General features: G+C 46.4%; 1 protein-coding gene across 1 annotated transcript in view; it reads right to left on the bottom strand.

The window, feature by feature from the left end:
* LOC127583547 (ephrin type-B receptor 2) overlaps window positions 1-19,449 on the bottom strand; it is a 277,407-nt gene that overhangs the window by 89,190 nt on the left and 168,768 nt on the right. The window contains exon 3 of the mRNA XM_052039645.1: window positions 13,975-14,659. Coding sequence (XP_051895605.1) covers window positions 13,975-14,659 — 685 coding nt within the window. The remainder of the gene's footprint in view (window positions 1-13,974; window positions 14,660-19,449) is intronic.

Genomic DNA, 19,449 nt, shown 5'->3' with positions numbered 1-19,449 from the left:
AAATTAAGATCAGGATGAATTTTCACTGATGGGAAGACTCTAACTTTGCAAAGTACCCCACAATATGCCTGCTCCAAATTAACCCATGCTCCCCGTATCTCATTGATTATCTTGTCTTAAATCCCAATCCCACTATTTCTGTCCATTATAACCCTCTTCATTACCCAAACTCCAATCAAACTGGGATGGTCTGAATTTCTCACAAAGAAGCTGAAATCTCTTTGCTCCAGCACAATGAAGAGATCCTGAGATCCTGAATCAAAGTTGAGATGACCCTCCATATCAGCGGAGATTGTGCCTCTTCCTTCAATTTATCCTGATCTATTGTTATGCCCTGAAAATGTTACCTCTGATAATGTAAGAATATAAATCACATACTGTCACGAACCAGCAACAAAAGAAACACACCGAGTCATGATTCGGTGTTAAAAACTATTTTATCAATCACTACTTATGATAATACGTAAAATAAAAGTAAAAATGTTAGTATGTTAGAAATTCAAAAATGTTAAACCTTGAACATTAACCCCAAAAACTAAACTCTTTGTGTGTGTGTGGCAAAGTCCCAAACTCCAAGTCCAACGAATGGTTCTTAAAGTTCAGTTCCGCAAGCCATAAGGTGAAACATGAGCAAAGGCTTCTTCATCCACCACCGTTGACTGAAGATAAGACGTAGATGTAGAGAACATAGAGAGAGTAATTACGAAATCCAAATGTTCCACGATGGAACCCAAACAACACCTCAGTGTTTACTCGGTAGTGACTTCCTCACCCTGAAAAGCATCCGAACCGTGGTCGTCCACACAAATACCTGTTTCCTTCTACAGGTCAGCAACAAAGTGAACTCCACCGGATTACTTCCAATTTCCATACATGGATTGTAGTGACAGACACAGTTATTGCTTCTCATCCATCGATAGAGAAAACTAGCAGGCTGGTGTCTCTCTCCCTTCTCTCTCTCTCTCTTTCTTCTGACCTCTTCAACAATATCATTACGTCCTTTATCTTCCGTTGACGTAAGCACGCCACAGACACACACACACACACACACACACACACACACCACACCACACACAGACACACACACACCCCAGACCCACACACACCACACACAGACCCACACACACACACACACACACACACTATCTTAAAGGGACTTTCACCGAGTCCGTAACAATACATTCACCAGATATCCCTTTCTTGTGTTACAGACACTAAGGGAGGGTTGCATGAAAAGGGAGGGTTGTTTTAAAATGTGTCTCTGAGATCAGAATCTTCTATTGGAAATGCCCAAACCAGCATCACTGGGTTCCCCTGTCAGCCAGTTTGAATGCCCACTGTTCTGTTAATCTGCTGCATGATTTTGCAGTTGCAGCTCAGAAGCCAACTCCTAAAGAGACACAAGCAACTACTGGAGAGTGCTGCTTGATTGAGGATGGCTGTGCAGTGTCAGGAGAGTGCCCCCACAGGGATGGGGTCATGGTCGAGAACATTACCCACAGAAGACATCCTTTTCCCATGGGATATCCTCCAGGTCTGCAGCCAGGCACTCTGGAAGGAGGCTGCCAAAAGGGTCTCTACAAGAAGCAAAACCACAACAGTGCAGTGTATGGATGTCTGCAACTTGAGGAAGCTTCCAGTGCAGGTAAATGGACACACCAGCTCCACCTGTTCCTCTGGACTGAAGGAAGAGTAGAGCATAGAACTTGAACTTACATAGAACAGTACAGCACTGGACAGGCCATTCGGCCTACGATGCTGTGCCAATCTTGATGCCGATTTATACCAAATGTCCTCGACACCAAGATAGGTGGAGGAGTAGGGAGCATTGAAGAGACAGGAAGGTTGCAGAGAGATCTAGATAGTTTAGGAGAATGGGCAAGGAAATGGCAGATGTTGAGAATGTGCCGTTGTACACTTTGGAAACAGAAATAAACGGGCAGATTATTATCTAGAAGGAGAGAAAATTCAAAGTACAGAAGTACAAAGGGACTTGGGGGTACTCGTGCAGGATACCTTAACCACCAGGTCGCATCGGCGGTAAAGAAAGCAAATGCTATGTTGGCATTCATTTTGAGAGGTATAGTGTATAAAAGTAGGGAGGTGTTGATGAGGCTCTACGGGGCACTAGTGAGGCCTCATTTGGAAAACTGTGTGCAGTTTTGGGCCCCATATCTTAGGAAGGATGTGCTGATGTTGGAGACAGTTCAGAGGAGATTTACGAGGATGATTCCCGGAATGAAAGGGCTTACGTATGATGAGCGTTTGTTGGCTCTTGGACTGTACTCACTGAAGAATGAGAGGGGACCTCATAGAAACATTTAGAATGTTGAAAGGACTGGACAGAGTAGATGTGGCCAAGCTGTTTCCCTTGGTGGGTGAGTCCAGGACCAGAGGGCACAATCTTAGAATTAGAGGGTACAGGTTTAAAAAAGAGTTGAGGAGAAATTTCTTTAGCCAGAGGGTAGTGAATTTATGGAATTCTTTGCCACGTACAGCAGTGGAGGCCCGATCATTGGAGACATTTAAGGGGGAGATAGATAGTTATCTAATTAGTCAGGGTATCAAGGGATATGGGGATAAGGCGGGAAATTGGGGCTAGAAAGGAATAGGTTTATTTTTCTCATGGACATTCCCCCATTTCTCTTTTCTTTTCTTTGGAGCAGACTCGATGGGCCGAATGGCCTACTACTGTTCCCTTGTCTTGTGATCTTGTGATCCCCCTGTGTATCATCCACATCCCTCCATTCCCTTCATATTCATGTGTCTACCTTAAAGCCTCTTAACTCCACCAAATTGCCTGCTTCCACTACTACCCCTGGGAACCCATTCCAGGCACCCACAATTCTCTGCATAAAAAACTCGCTCCCTCTAACCTTAAATGCATGTCCTCTGGTGTTTGGCATTTCTACCTTGCGAAACAAATTCTGACTGTCTACCCTATCTATGCCTCTCGTAATTTTAAAAACCTCTATCAGGTCTCCCCTCAGCTCCAACGCTCTAGGGAGAACAACCCAAATTTGTCCAACCTTTCTTTATAGCTCATACCCTCTAATCCAGGCAGCATCCTGGTGAACCTCTTCTGCACCCTCTCCTCATCCTTCCTATAACGGGGTGACCAGAACTGTACACAATACTTTAAGTGCAGTCTGGCTAAAATTGCAGCATGACTTCCTTACTCTTATACTCAGCACCCCTACCAATGAAGGCAAGCATTCCATACGCCTTCTTTATCATCTTATCCACTTGTGTAGCTACTTTCAGTGAACTATGGACCTGGACCCCAAGATCCCTCTGTAGCTCAATACTATTAAGGGACCTACCACTAACTGTATACTTTCTCCTTTCATTTGACCTCCCAAAGTTCAACACCTCACACTTGCCTGGATTGAACTCCACCTGCCACTTCTCAGTTTGGGTGACTTCTCCAACACATCAGTGAGGAGCAAACCATCAGATGTGGCAGAGATCAGCAGCAGCAGCCTGGAGTGATCCTGAGGTTAAGGAGCACACAATGATGGTGACTCGACATTGACTGGGGCAGTTCAGGCCTGTATTTCAGATTGCATTATGTCACAGTTTCAGTGAAGTCTATCTTGGTGAAGCAAACCCTGTGTAGACATTTCTACTTAGGAAAGTTTAGCAATGGAGATGGGTCCCGATAAAATCTGGGGGGGGGTAAGGTGATGAGCCCTCTGTAACTCAAGGCTGCCAGTGATGTGGCTAATGTTTGTGGTCCATGTCTACACCATTCACCAAGTGTGATGGCAGGCATGGACAACTTCCCATTGGAAGCAGCCTTAACTGCAGGAAAGATCTGTGGGCAGTTGTTTTAAGTGTGAGCAATGTGCTGGCTAAGCAGTGACATTGAAGAGGTGACAAGGAGTCAAGCTTGAGTGTCATAGAATCATAGCAAACACAGGAGGCCATTCAACCCATCAAGTCCATGCCAATCAAGAAAGAGCTAAGCACCATCCAGCACCAGGTCCGCAGCCCTGCAGGTAACATCTCTTCAAGTTCACATCCAATGAAACATGAGAAGTGTTACTGTCTCTCCCACCCTTGCCAACCCTCATCACCCTCCAGGGGAAAAGATTTTTCTGCATCTCCCCTTTAATCCTTCTGCCAATTACTTTAAATCTATGCCCAATGCTTTGTGACCCCTCTTCTTCAGGAACTAGGCAAAATAAATAGGGAGGACCTCAGCTTCCCTCAGCCTCCTCCATTCCACAGAAAACCACACTAGCTTTTACGATCTTTCTCTGTGGCTACAACTTCTCCATCCGATGCAAAATCCTCTGACCTAGTGCAATTACTTCCTTCCTGTAGTGTGACTAGAACAGTGCGCAGTACTCAAGCTGTGGTCTAACTTGTATCATACAGAGCTCTAACATAACCTTACTGCTCTTCTGTTCCATTTCAGACAGAGGGAAGAGAATAAACAGAGCAGTTAGCTTACCATCAGTCACAGGGAAAACATTGCAATCTATTTATCAAGGAACAGTAACAAGGCATTTGCAAAATAATAATAGGAAAGGGAAGAGTCAACACAGATTTATGAAAGAGATGTTTAACGAATCTGCTGCAATATTTTGAGGTCCATCTGATAGATTAGGTAAGGACAAACCAGTTGATGTGATGTATTTAGACGGCCTTTGAGAAGGTGCCAAGCTAGAGATTTTTAAATAAAATCAGAGTGCATAGTATTTGAGGTAATACACAGGCCTGGTTAATGGGCAGAACACAGAGTGGCAATAAATGGTAGGCTGTGATGTGGGTGCACATTGACCAGATTGATTCCTGGGCAGGAATTTATTCTTTGAGGAAAGGTTGAGCAAAGTTTAGAAGAATGAGAAGTGATCTCATTGAACGTTACAAAACTTTTGATGGAGCTGTTGGTGTGGATGTGTGGGTGATGTTTTGTCTGACTGAGTTATTTAAAGCCTGGAGTCAGACTCAAAAAAAAGAGTTTGGCCATTCAGTCATGGGAAGAAATTTCTTCATCTGTGTGGTTGTGAATCTCCGGAATTTTCTACCTGGGAAGGCGATGGAGGCACAGTCACTTTTTAAAACATTAAAAGCCACATTAGTCAAGGAGACTGGTGCTGAGATGAAAGATCACCCATTAAGTTAATGAATGGCAGTGCAGGCATGAGGAGCCAGATAACCTACTCTTATTTCTTTCATATACCTCAGCTAACAAAGCAAAGTATCACTTTTACTTTTTTAACCTGTTCTGGCTTTAAGGACAGATGCACAGACACTTGGAAGCTCCTCTGTTTCTCCACACTTCTCAATAGCCTTCCATTTACCTCACATTCCTTTGCCTGGTTGCATCTCCACGCCATCTCCACAACGCAACACCTCACACTCCTCTGGATTAAATTCCACTTGCAACATTTCTGGCCAGCTGACTCCATCTGACCTTCCGTATCTCCCTGCAGTCGAAACTTGCAGAGTGAGAAACCAAGGCCTTGGAGTAGAGACAGAAATTGATTGAAATGGTTCCATTGAATGGTTCAGGGATGAGGACATGAAGTTGTATAGAAAAGGTGGACATAAGAACATAAGAAATAGGAGCAGGAGTAGGCCATCCAGCTGTCATGTAGAACCTCCTTATCTTGCCCCGTGAATCAGTGACATACATCACGGAGCAAGGGACCAAGTACTGCACCCTGTGGGACCCCAGGTAACAGTCTTCTGGTTAAAAACACACTACTTGCTTCCTGCCAAAAGTGACTCACAATTTTAGTTCCAATTTGCCACCCTTCTTTAGATCCCAGGCACTTGCCAAAATCCAAGTAGACTATATCACTGCCTTCAAAAACATTCTTTGTTACCTCCTCAAAAAACCTGAGAATAGGGGGGTTGGGAACACAAATTGGGGGTGACACTATCGTCAACATTACTGGGGGTGTTTTTCTTGCTGGAACCATGGTCCCGGTGCTAATGAAAATCCCACTGGAAAGTCAGAGGTCTAATTTAAAACTGACTTGGTTTCTCAGTTTCCCAGCTCTGCTAAGGCATCTTCGACCTGAAACGTTAACTGTTTCTCTCTCCACAGACGCTGCCTGAGCTGCCAGGTGTTTCCAGTGCTTTGTTTTATTTCTGATTTCTAGCATCTGCAGTTTTCTTGGATTTTTGCCTTATATCTGTGCTCACTGATTCTCAACCTTTCCACCAGGAGGCACAACTCCTCCCTTTCTATTTCTGGCAAGTCCCCTCAGTATTTTAAGCACCACTATCTTATCTCCCCTCCACATTCTCTGCTTGAAGGAGAACAATCCCAGCTTCCCCATTCCATCAAAGCACAGATGGAGAGATTTCTGGACATTAAGGTAATCAGGGTACACGGGGATAGTGCTGGGAAAGGGCACGAAGGTAGGAGATCAGCCATGGTCTTGATGAATGGTGGTGCAGGTCTGAAGAGCTGGACGGCCTACTCCCGCTCCTATTTCTTATGTTCTTATGTCCACCTTTTCTATACAACTTCATGTCCTCATCCCTGAACCACTTAATGGAACCATTTCAATCAATTTCTGTCTCCACTCCAAGGCCTTGGTTTCTCACTTCCCAAGTTCTGCCAAAGTCTCTTCGCCCTGAAATGTTAACTGTTTCTCTTTCGTCAAAGAGTGCTGCCCAGAACAAAGCAATGACTGAATAGTATAGATGGAGAGCATAATTAGAATTTCTTTCCCAGAGCAGCAAGGTCTAGAACTAGAGGGCACGGGTTTAAGATGAAAGGGGAGAAATTTAAAGGCAATTGAGGGGTAGGTTTTTAACACAGAAGGTGGTGGTTGTCTGGAATGAGCTGCCAGAGGAGGTGGTAAAGGCGGACGCAATTACAATGTTCAGAAGGTTTTTGGACAAGTACTTGGATAGGAAAGACATAGTCCTAGTGTAGCAAGTGGGACTAACGTAGGTAGGTATCACCGTCGGCATGGATGAGATGGGTTGCAATTTCAGCACATGTACACCCAGGTCGTGTTTCTGCACCCACTTTACAATTATACCCTTTACATTGCTGAGATTCTGCAGATTCCAGCAGGTTATAAGATTGCAAATGTGACACTGCAACTCACAACAGGAGGTATGGAGGGAAAGAGGGAATGAGCAACCAGTTGTGGGAACAAGACAGAATCCATTACATGACCAAGTTCTTAAAAATTAATAAATGCTGAGGCCAGGCCAATGAGAGCAACTTCCAAAGGGGAGATCAGCCAATTGTATAGCACCAAAAGGGTGAGATGGATAGGCCCTGCAGCAGGGAACCAGGCATCCTTTACGTCACCCGCCTACTCCTGTAAACTTCACTTTGGTTCACGTCCAGGAGCACTGAACAGTGAGTGGACAACATCTGAATCACAAGTGAGCCACCTGGTGGTCTGGTCCAAGGCCAGGTTCAGGGCTCAGGGTGACATTTGGCCACAGAACTGATTGGGCTTGTGGTTTAGCTGGAGGTTGGGTTGAAGGTGTTGGGAGCCCTGTGTCTGGGTGTGGGGTGGGGAACAGGGTCCAAGAATGGCATCAAGCTTAGTGCTATGGCACAGGGACAGTGGGAAAGCAGGTGAGTTTCAGAGCTATGTTACAGAATCATAAGGATAAAAACTGGAAACCTCCTGCACTTCCCCTCTCCTATACTTACCCTCATCCTAGACCGTCAAACCCTGATGAAGCTGCTCACCCAACTCTTCGATGTTCTCCCCCATTGCAATATCTAATGCAAGAACTATTTTTGTTAGTCAAAGCTAGAAAGCAGAATCCACCTTCCTGGGAGATTTAGTTAAGTTGACCAACAGCTTGGCACAGTGACACTTTTCAACAAAAACATCAAACTATATGACTCAATTTTCACGCAAAAGTGTGATTCAGCAGATGGGCAGGTTAGGAGAGTGGGCATGATGGACCATGAGGAGCACAAGGTGGGATGTGAGGTTTTTCATTCCAATTGGAGGAGAAAGAAACCGAATACTCTTTGTCTCTATACATAAAATGCTGAACATTAACCAGCAGGTTAACCAGGGATGGCAGCCTGGTTAGTTGTGGTTAATTGGGGATGGTAAGGTAATGGTTAAACTAATTCAGAGGTTTGGGCTAATAATCGACAGACAAATCCCCTCACCGTATTTGAAGAATTTCCAGTAATTCAATAGTACAGATACTAGTTTTTGAATTCCAGCTTTTGGTGATCATGAAACTACAAATAAAACCTGTGTAATTCTTTCAGAGAAGGAAACCTACCAGGCTGAGATAACTCCAGTGTCCAGAGTCCCAGGAAACAGCCCGGCAAACTACTGTTCCATAAGCACTGCTACAACAAAACTTATCAACAATGTAGGAAGAGAACTCCTCAAGATGCTCATCCTCAGTGATGGAGAACCTAAAGGACAAGGCTGAAGCATCCCCAACTGTCTTCAGCCAGAGACACTCAGTGGACAATCCACCTCACGGTCACAGAAGCCAGTCTCCAACCACTCTAATTCACTCCACGTATTGGTGAGAAATGCATCCAGCGGGAGCTGCAAGCCCCACTTCTGAGACAGTTGATAGTAACAAAGGAGAAAATTATCCATCCAAGGGAAGAAACAGGAGTCAGTGCACAATGGAAATGGTTGCTGAACACTTGGTGCAGTATGACTTAGTGCTGGTTAAGTACTGATACAGATAGTGTCTCAGATTGTGCAGACGGTCAGTGTCAGACAGACACAGAACTTGAGACCACATAGTGCCCATTACCAGTTAACCAAGGGACTGGCGTTTGGGACATCAGTGTCACACTGTCAGTCCCCACTGCAGGCATTTGACTGCAACCCATGGAGAACAGAAACATTTAAGGCTGAGCTTCAGAGACGCACAGGGGATGCTGAAGATCAGTAACTCTCACAGAACAAGGGATGTCACACTTACTGCTGCTCTGAATTGTATAGATGTATGTCTTAAAGCAAAACAAAAATGCAGAAGCTGGAAATCAAATAGAAAACAGAAAATGTTGGAATACTCAGAAGATCAGGCATAACATGTGGAGAGAAAAAGTTAGCAGTTCAGGTCAGTGACCTTCCATCAAAACTGGAAACAGTTATAAATTAAGCAAATCCTACACAAGAACATAAGAGAATAAGAGCAGGAATGGGCCAGGTGAACCCCCTCACCTGCCCCAGCATTCAATATGATAGGACAAATCTCCGATCCCAGGAATTTGCCTCTTCTGGACCACCTCCAATGCCAGTACATCCGTTGTTAAATAAGGAGACTAAAACTGTGCCCAGCACTCCAGGTGTGGTCTCACCAACACCCTGTACAATTGTAACAACACTTCCCTGATTCTAAATACCAACCCCCTTGCAATAACGGCCAAGATGCCACGTGCCTTCTTAACTACTTGCTAACTATCTGCTAACTTTTCGTGTTTCATGCACAAGAACACAGTCTGCACTTCACTCATTTGCAACTTCTCTCCAGTTAGATGATAACCTGCCATTTGATTCCTCTTTCTGAAGTGCACAACCTGAAGAAAACAGTTTGGTGGGCAAAAAGGGGACATGAGATGGCCCTGACCAATTACAGAGAATTCCCAAAGTTTTCATAAAAATATAAGAAGCAAAAGGGTAGCGAAGGAAAGAGAAGGGTCCCTCAAACACCAAAAGGAAAGCCTTTGTGTGGAGCCAGGGTGCCCTCAATGAATATTTCAGACACCATCTCCCTGGCCCTACACTCACTTGTGGAGCATCTGGACAGTAAACACACGTATGTTAGACTATTGTTTATTGACTACAGCTCTGCCTTCAATATCATAATTCCAAGCAAACTCATCACCAAACTGGTGACCTGGGACTCAACACCTCCCTCTGCAACTCGATCCTTGACTTCCTGACCAACAGACCGCAATCAGTGAGGATAGGCAGCAATACCTCTGGCACAATTACTCTCAACACTGGCGCCCCACAAGGCTCTGTCCTCAGCTCCCTACTCTGCTCCCTATACACTCATGACTGTGTGGCCAGATTCTGCTCTAACTCCATCTACAAGTTTGCAGATGACACCACTGTAGTGGACCATATCACAAATAATGATGAGACGGAGTACGGGAAGGAGAAAGAGAGCCTAGTGACATGGTGTCAAGACAATAACATTTCCCTCAATGTCAGCAAAAGAAGAGTTGGTCATTGACTTCAGGAAGGGGGCAGTGTACATGCTCATGTTTACATCAACAGTACTGAGGTCGAGTGGGTCGAGAGCTTCAAGTTCTTAGGAGCGTACATCACCAATAGCCTGTCCTGGTCCAACCACATAGACACCACAGCCAAGAAAGCTCACCAGAGCCTCTACTTCCTCAGGAGGCTACAGAAATTCGGCATGTCCCCTTTGACTCTCACCAATTTTTATCGATGCACCATGGAAAGCATCTGTCTGGATGCATCACAGCTTGCCCTGCTCTTGCAACTGCTCTGCCCGTGACCACAAGAGACTGCAGAGCGTTGTGGACACAGCCCAGCACATCATGGAAACCAGCCTCCCCTCCATGGACTCTGTCTATACTTCTCACTGCCTCGGTAAAGCAGCCAGCATAATCAAAGACCCCACCCACCCCGGCCATTCTCTCTTCTCACCCCTTCCATCAGGTAGGAGATACAAAAGCCTGAAAGCATGTACCACCAGGCTCAAGGACAGCTTCTATCCCACTGTTATAAGACTATTGAATGGTTCCTTAGTACAATAAGATGGACTCTTAGCCTCACAATCTACCTCGTTATGACCTTACACCTTATTGTCTGCCAGCACTGCACTTTCTCTGTAACTGTAACACTCTATTCTGCATTCTGTTTTCCCCTGTGCTACCTCAATGCGCTGTGTAATGAATTGACCTGTATGAATGGTATGCAAGACAAGTTTTTCACTGTACCTTGGTACATGTGACAATAATAAACCAATTTACAAATTCCCCACATTAAACTCCATTTGCTAAGTTTTTTTCCCCACTCATTCAATCTATCCATATCCTTGTGGCAACGTGCCCTTCCACCTACGTCAGTGTCACTGCCAGACCCGGATACCTTGCCCTTCCCTCTCTCCTCCAGCTCATTGATAGAAATGGTGAATGACTGAGAGCTAGTTGCATCCTCCCAACATGAAAAAGACCCATTTATTCCAACCCCCTGTCTTCAATCTTCAATCCATGCTAACACCCTTCCCCTAGTAGTGCAGATGGGTAAAGAGGTCAGCATGGGTGTGGTTGGTTGAAGGGCCTGTTTCCGCACCATACCACTCCCTGACTGTACAGCTCCAGGAAATAATCCCTGACTCCACAAATTCCTCTTCCATAATACGTTTGTTTAGTCCAATCAATATGCAAATTAAAATCACCCATGGAGACCTCAGAGACTGCAGATGCTGGAATCTGGAGCAAAAAACAGTCTGCTGGAGGACCTCAGTGGGTCAGGCAGCATCTGTGGGGAGAAATGGACAGTTCATTTTAGGGTCAAGACCCTTTCTCTGGACTGAGAGAAGAGGGGAGATAGACGGTTTACATGAGGGACCCATGAATATCCAATTCCTTTGGTGTTTTCCTGTTTGTGCTCTATCCTGTCGTGAGGCAGCACGATGGGGCCGATAGACCACCCCCACCTGTCTCTTCTTTACCTTCATGTTCATTACTTCCCCCCAGACCAACTCCATATCACCACACACTGCATCTACATCACCCTTCACCACCACACTGAGCCCTTCCCTGATTAGCCAAGCCACCCCTCCTTCTCGCTCCTTTTGACTATTCCTTTGGAGATTCAATATCCTGGAATATTATGTTCCCAGTCCTGGGCACCATGCCATAGCCATTAGATCACGATGAAGGACTGTTTGTGTCTCTGGATGGTGGGAAGGGATGAGATAGAAGGGCATGGAAAGTGCCAGGAGAAGGAGAGTGGGGGACTGATCCCTTCAGAAGGCTGAAAAGGGAGAGAGGGGACGATGTGTCTGGTAGTGGGACCGTGTTGAAGATAGTGGAAACTTCAGAGAATGGTCTGTTGCAATCACAAGGAAGGCGCACCAGCATCTTTACTTCCTTAGGAAGTTAAGGGGATTTGGCCTGTCACCAAACACTCTAACAAACCTCTACCGTTGAAAGTATCCTGACTGGTTGCATCATAGTCTGGGATGCAATTCAAATGCGCAGGAATGTAAGAAGCTGCAGGGAGTAGTGAACTCTGCCCAGTACATCACGGGCACATCCCTCCCCACCATCAGTCGTATCTACAGGAGGTGCTGCCTCAAGAAGGCAACATCTATCATCAAAGATCCCCACCATCTGGGCTGTGCCATCTTCTCGCAGCTCCCATCAGGCAGGAGGTACAGAAGCCTGAAGTCCCACACCACCAGGTTCAAGAACAGCTACTTCCCTTCAACCATTCAGTTCTTGAACCAACCGGCACAACCCCAATCACTATGTTTAGCAACACTATGACCACTTTGATCACTGCACCAAAATGGACTTTGTTTTTTGGTTCTAATTGTGTTCTTTCTTGTAAAAATTGTGCATAATTTATGTTAATTTATGTTTTTTCTTGTGAATGCTGCTTATCTGATGCTCTGTGCCTGTGATGCTGCTGCAAGTAAGTTTTTCATTGCAACTGTGCACACGTGTACTTGTGCATATGGCAAAAAACTCAACGACTGACTTGACTAACGTTGTACCTGACGGCTGGTGGGATGGACTGTAAGGAGAAGGGAGAACTTTAACTTTGCTCTAGATAGGAGAAGTGAGACCAGGAGCAGATGTGTGGGAAATGTCACATTGCTGAGGAAATAGGATCCTTTTATATTGACAGCTTAGAGTTGGGGGGTGGGGGGAGGGGAGCCTTTCTGGCATGAGGGCAGTCGATGGCAGAATAGACCTTGGAGGAGTCTGCCAGTACATTCAATACCACTTGCTCCTCACTGAAACCAAAGTCAACAAAGCCTCCCCTCCTTGGGCAAAGAGCCCTGTCCTTCAGAGGGATGGGCAATCATGGGTGACGAGAGAGGAAGATATATCAGGAGCACTGGCAGGGAAGCAGCCTTCCATTCATGATTGTTGTGGCAGGTGGAAACAATCTTCAGTGTACCAGTGAGCGTGTGCATATATGTGTGTGTGTGTGTGTGTGTGTGTGTGTGTGTGTGTGTGTGTGTGAGTGTGTGAGTGTGTGTGTGAGTGTGTGTGTTTGTGTAGTGTGCGTGTGTGCGTGTCTGTGCGTGTGCCTGTGTTTGTGTGTGTGTTTGTGTGCGTGCGTGTGCATATATGTGTGGGTGGGTGGGTGGGATGTGTGTGATACAGGTGTGAGTGTGTGTGTGCGCACGCATGTGTGTGTGCGTGTGTGTGTGAGAAACAGGTGTGTGTGTGTGTGTGTGTGTGTGTGTGTGTGAGACAGGTGTGAGTGTGTGTGCATGAGGGGCATTTGGGTTGGGAGATGTCCATCTCCATTGCCGAGATATTCAACATGAGAAGGGTGATGTGCCCCCACAAAACGTTCAACCACATGACGCGCAGTCTCTTGAAGCTGCCCAGCAGCCGCCCCAGATAGAAACTGCAACCATGACAGGGCATCAATGGATACATTTGTGCTTTACCTGCAACTCCCAATGTGTGGCTAACATGCATAACCACACTACAGAGCTGGGAACCCTGAACGACACAAACAGAGCCCAGCACAGGTCTGTTTCCAATGCAATGGTAACATGGATGGGTTTGGTGAACCTCGGTTGTTCTGATCTGGTCTGCACTAGTGTGCCAAATTATTCCTTGTTACTTTTGAATTTCTATTTCCATATGTAAACTCCATATGTATCTATTTCCATATGTAATAAACCACAAACATCCCAACACAGGAAACAGTGCAGAAATATTGAAGTAACCCCCTTCCCTTAATTCCCAGCAGTGGCTCGGCTCCCCCCTGCCCACTGCCCCCTGGCAGAGGGCGGGTCTGTGAACTGACGTGCTCTTACCTCGACAGATGGTGCCATTCTCCACTGACTCGTAGCCAGCCTTACACATGCAACGGCCTATTGGAACCATCCACTCTCCATCTCCGTTACAGTACAGCTTGATGGGCACATCCACCTCCTCAGCATTTGGGACACAGGTCCCACGAGCCACGACCAGGGACGTACTCTCTGCTCCAGACAGAGTTTGCTGGAAAATCGCCCCATTCTGGATGACCCGTGGGCATTTGCGGTAGAACACCTTGACTGCTATCAGGGACATGCATCCCCCATAATCCTGAAAGGCCAGGTAAAAGCCATTCCTGGACACTGGGCCAAAACTTCGGATTTCTGTGTTAATTTTCATCACCCTCCCTCCCAGGTCCACCTGGGAAAAGCTTTCATCTGCTGCAATCGTATCAACTTTCATCCAGGGATTTTCCATCCAGTGTGGAGTTGACTTTGTTGCTGAATCTGTGTCAGATTCATAGTAGTAGAGATTGAAGGTCTCTTTACAGGAGCCAGGAACATTAGGAATGCTGCTACAGTCACGGACGGAAAACTTCATCTCCACATGGATGCGCTGGGCCCCTCTGCGCTTGATGTACTTGGTGCGGAGCCAGTTGTTCTGACTGGCCTCAAACACATTGCAGACTTGGTATGTTCTGATTGTATTCATGGTCTCGTCATATCCGCTGACTTCTTCCCACTGGAATAGAAAGGGTAAAATGGTGATCTGGCGAACAACAGGCAGGAATCACAGACACTGATGATGGTGGTGGGAAAAGAGGGCAATTCAAACATATTCTGATTGGTCGCTCTTTGTCAAACCCCAAACCAAACATGAACCAGGCAACCGCCGAAGGCCTTTCCCCTATTCCTCCTCCTGGATTTGTGACCTGATTTGGCAAGTGATGGATAAAACAGAGCAGCCGGCCACGGTCAGCACCGACACTGAAGTTTCACGGATTTCAATTTATTTGTGCATTGACTCATACAGCATGGAAACAGGCCCTTCGGCCCACCTAGTCTGTGCCAACCACCGTTTACACCAATCCTACACTAATCCCATTTCATTCTCCCCACATTCCCATCAACTCCCCCCAGATTCCACCAGCCACCTGCACACTTGGGACAACTTACAGCGGACAATTAATCTACCAGCCTGTACGTCTTTGGGATGTGGGAGGAAACTGGAGCACCCAGGGGGAAACCCATGCAGTCACAGGGAGAATGTGCAAACTCCACACAGACAGCACCGGGGATGAGGACAGAACCCAGGTCTCTGGAGCTGTGAAGCAGCAGCTCTACCAGCTGAGCCACTGTGCTGCCCTCTATTTAATTGGATGAACTCTCAACAGAAAGGAAATTGCAGTAACAACAAGCAAAAAAGAACAGGATTGTTTTGATAAAACAATTCTGGAAATTTCCAAGGGTCACCCTCCTAGACTGAATGAAACTGTCTGCATTTGGTTTCTCTAACGTAGAGGAGACCACATCCTGAGTCATGGAAACTAGCCCTTAACAGATGTCCATTAACATACCTCTGCACGCACAGACAAAACGTGCCCTGTCCACACAGACAGTGCTGGGGTCAGGATCACACCCAGGTCATACAGACAGTGTTGGAGGTCAGGATCATACCCGGGTCACACAGACAGTGCTGGGGTCAGGATTGTGCCCGGGTCACACAGACAGTGCTGGGGTCAGGATCACACCCAGGTCATACAGACAGTGCTGGAGGTCAGGATCATACCCAGGTCACACAGACAGTGCTGGGGTCAGGATTGTGCCCGGGTCACACAGACAGTGCTGGGGTCAGGATTGTGCCCAGGTCACACAGACAGTGCTGGAGGTCAGGATCATACCCAGGTCACACAGACAGTGCTGGGGTCAGGATCGTGCCCGGGTCACACAGACAGTGCTGGGATCAGGATTGTGCCCGGGTCACACAGACAGTGCTGGAGGTCAGGATCATACCCGGGTCACACAGACAGTGCTGGGGTCAGGATCACACCCGGGTCACTGGAGCTGGGGGCATCAGCACTGGTCAGTTCTGATAGAAGGTCATCAACCTGCTTCAGTAACTCAGATTTTCTCTCTCCATGGATTCTGCCCCACCTGCTGAGCGTTACCAGCCATTCCTTGAAGAAAAACAGACGCTGGAGGATCTCAGCAGGTCAAGCAGCGTCTGTGGAGGTGCAAGGGATAAGTCAATGTTTCAGGTCGAGACCCTGCATCAGGACTGAGAGGGAACAGGAAAGATTACCAGTACACAGCAGTATGCACGGGGATGGGATCGAGGCGGGTGGGTGACGAGGGACCCCGATCCCTGTTCCCACTCAGCCCTGACGCCCGGTCTCGCCTCGAAACATCAACTTACTTCTTTTGCCTCCTCAGATGCTCGAGCTGTTGAGTTCTTCCAGCATCTGCAGCCTCCCTTGTGCCCAGCATTTCCAGCACTGTTCACCTCTCCTCCGTCCTCATTCTCTACCCTCTACCTACGGCTCCTCAGTACAGATCAGTAGCTTATGACAACCTTCCAGCAGCCCCAGTAGCATCACCTGATTCTCTCGGGATCCACCTGATTGCAGGCACTCACTTTGTTCTCTTCATTTGTCCCCCTCTGTAATTTAAGACACCCCTATTTTCTTACTTTTCCATTTTCAATGAAAGGTTTGAAAGATTAATTCTGTTTCCTCTGCCACAGATGCTGCCTGACCTGCTGAGTGTTCCCAGTATTTTCTGATTTTGTTTCAGATTTTCAGCACCTGCAGTTTCTTTTAATTTTAGGTTAACGTTTCTCCAAATCTCGTTGCCTGTGTTCAGGCTTCCTGTCTCGCAGGTGCTGTTGCAAACTGTGAACACCTTAACGAAAGTTCAGGAGAATGAGAGATGCAGCCCTCTTACGGCAAGACTCATTCAACTCAATTAATCACACAAATAAAACAACAGAAATCATACAGACACAGGCTCCCCTAAATATCCAAAACCAAGACACAGACAGAAATGTAAATATTGTGTTCAGTTCTGGTCGCCTCATTATAGAAAGGATGTGGAAGCTTTAGAGAGGGTGCAGAGGAGATTTATCAGGGTGTTGCCTGGATTGGAGATCATGTCTTATGAGGATAGGTTGAGTGAGCTGGGGCTTTTCTCTTTGGAGAGAAGGAGGATGAGAGGTGACTTGATAGAGGTGTACAAGATGATAAGAGGCATAGATCGAGTGGACAGTCAGAGACCTTTTCCCAGGGCGACAATGACTAACATGAGGGGACATAATTTTAAGGTGATTGGAGGAAGGTATAAGGGGAATGTCAGGGGTAAGTTTTTTACACAGAGAGTGGTGGGTGTGTGGAATGCACTGCCGACAGAGGTTGTGGGGGCCGATACGTTGGGGACATTTAAGAGACTCTTAGATAGACACATGAATGATAGAAAAATAGGGGGCTATGTGGGAGGATAGGGTTAGGTAGATCTTAGAGAAGGATAAAACGTCGGCAGAGCATTGTGGGCCGAAGGGCCTGTGCTGTGCTGTAGTGTTCTATGTCTTGTGTTCTGTTGAACGAACCACAGAAGCAGATTCAACTCAGGGCGCAGTTTGACGTGGAAGCTGCTACTGGAATGGGGCTGCAAGGCATTCAGAACTAGTGCAGCGGCTAGCATAATGCTATTACAGCACCAGGGACCCGGGTTCAATTCCTGTCGCTGAGTGTAATGAGTTTGTACGTTCTCCCCGTGTCTGCGTGGGTTTCCTCCGGGTGCTCCGGTTTCCTCCCACATTCCAAAGACGTACGGGTTAGGAAGTTGTGGGTATGCTCTGTTGGCGCCGTAAGCGTGGCGACACTTGCGGGCTGCCCCCAGAGCACTCTATGCAAAGATGCATTTCACTGTGTGTTTTGATGCACATGTGACTAATAAAGATACCTTATCTTATCTTATCATTTCATAAATTCCTGGAGTTATGTGAGCAAATAAGGATCAAAATTGAGTGTGAAGGAATAGTTGAAGGGAATCAGTTCAATGATGAAACAAGGGGTAAGGAAGTAACCAGACAGTGGGGACTTCATGGGTTGAATTAAGAAACAGAAGAGAATTTGGGACTCCAGCACAGTCCCTGTCACAGCTGTGAACGGATACAATTCTGAAATGCAGAGATCAGAGCGACAGTGGTGCTGAGGGAGATTTAAATTTCAAGTAGATTAGGTGAGCACACCGGACAGATGGTGATGTTTTGAAGCGCATTCAGGCTAGTTTTCTGCAGCAAACTGCTCCAAAATTATACTCTTCAGTAATGGAAATTAGCTGGATTTAGTTAACCGTCAAATTGTGTGTGAGTATTTATCAAAAAGTGACCACATTATGGCGAAGCTCAGTACAGCTTTCCAAAGGGAGAACTGTGCAATGTACAAAGTTCCAAGATCTCAGGAAATCTGACATCAATACAAAGCAACAGAAACTGTGTGAACCTGCAAATGGGTGAAACAACGGGAGGTCAGTGCAATGTCCAAACAAGTTCCCACGATATAGGACCAGCTCAGCCGGTTTGTTGAAACAAAGCATGACGTGTCAAAAATAAGAATAAAACTTTGCTTCAGCATTTACAGTCAAGGAAGATGACAACAAGTTGGAAGTCCTGAGGAAACTGATATTTCAGCAGGGATGTGAATACAACAAAATGAACGGAAAAGCAAAGTAACAGTATTGAAGAAAGTAATGAGAACAAGTTACAACCAAACCCCAGGTGTGGGTACTTTCCATGACACGATTTAATGGAAGTAGATGGCATTACTATAGTTTTGGAACAGTTTCTTTAGATTGGAAAAGAGTGCACATAGTCCTGCTACTCAGGTGGCGATGAGGAGGTGTACAGGAGTGACATAGGTCGGTTGGTTGAGTGGTGTCTCAACAACTACCTCACAGTCAACATCGGCAAGACCAAGGAACTGATTGTGGACTTCAGGAAGGGGAAGTCAGGAGAACACACACCAGTCCTCATTGAGGGGTCAGCAGTGGAAAGGGTGAGCAGCTTCAAGTTCCTGGGCGTCAAACATCTCGGAGGATCTATCTTGGACCCAACACATTGATACAATCACGAGGAAGGCATGCCAGCGGCTCTACTTCATTAGGAGTTTGAGAAAATTTGATATGCAACCAAAGACTAACAAACTTCTAACGATGTACGGTGGAGAGCATCCTGACTGGCTGCATCACAGCCTGATATGGAGGCTCCAATGCACAGGATCGCAAGAGGCTGCAGAGGGTTATAGACTCAGTCAGTTCCATAATGGGCACAACCCTCCTCACCATCGAGGGCATCTTCAAGAGGTGGTGCCTCAAGAAGGTGCCATCCATCATGAAGGACCCTCACCATCCGGGACATGTCCTCTTCTCATTACTACCATCAGGGAGGAGATACAGGAGCCTGAAGACCTAAACTCAACGATTCAGGAACAGCTTCTTCCCCTCCACCATCAGATTTCTGAACGGTCCATGAACCCA

This window comes from Pristis pectinata, chromosome 26 (assembly GCF_009764475.1).
Source record: "Pristis pectinata isolate sPriPec2 chromosome 26, sPriPec2.1.pri, whole genome shotgun sequence".
NCBI lineage: Eukaryota > Metazoa > Chordata > Chondrichthyes > Rhinopristiformes > Pristidae > Pristis > Pristis pectinata.
The sequence above is the reverse complement of the archived record's forward strand: the minus strand, read 5'-3'. Positions and strand labels throughout refer to the sequence as shown.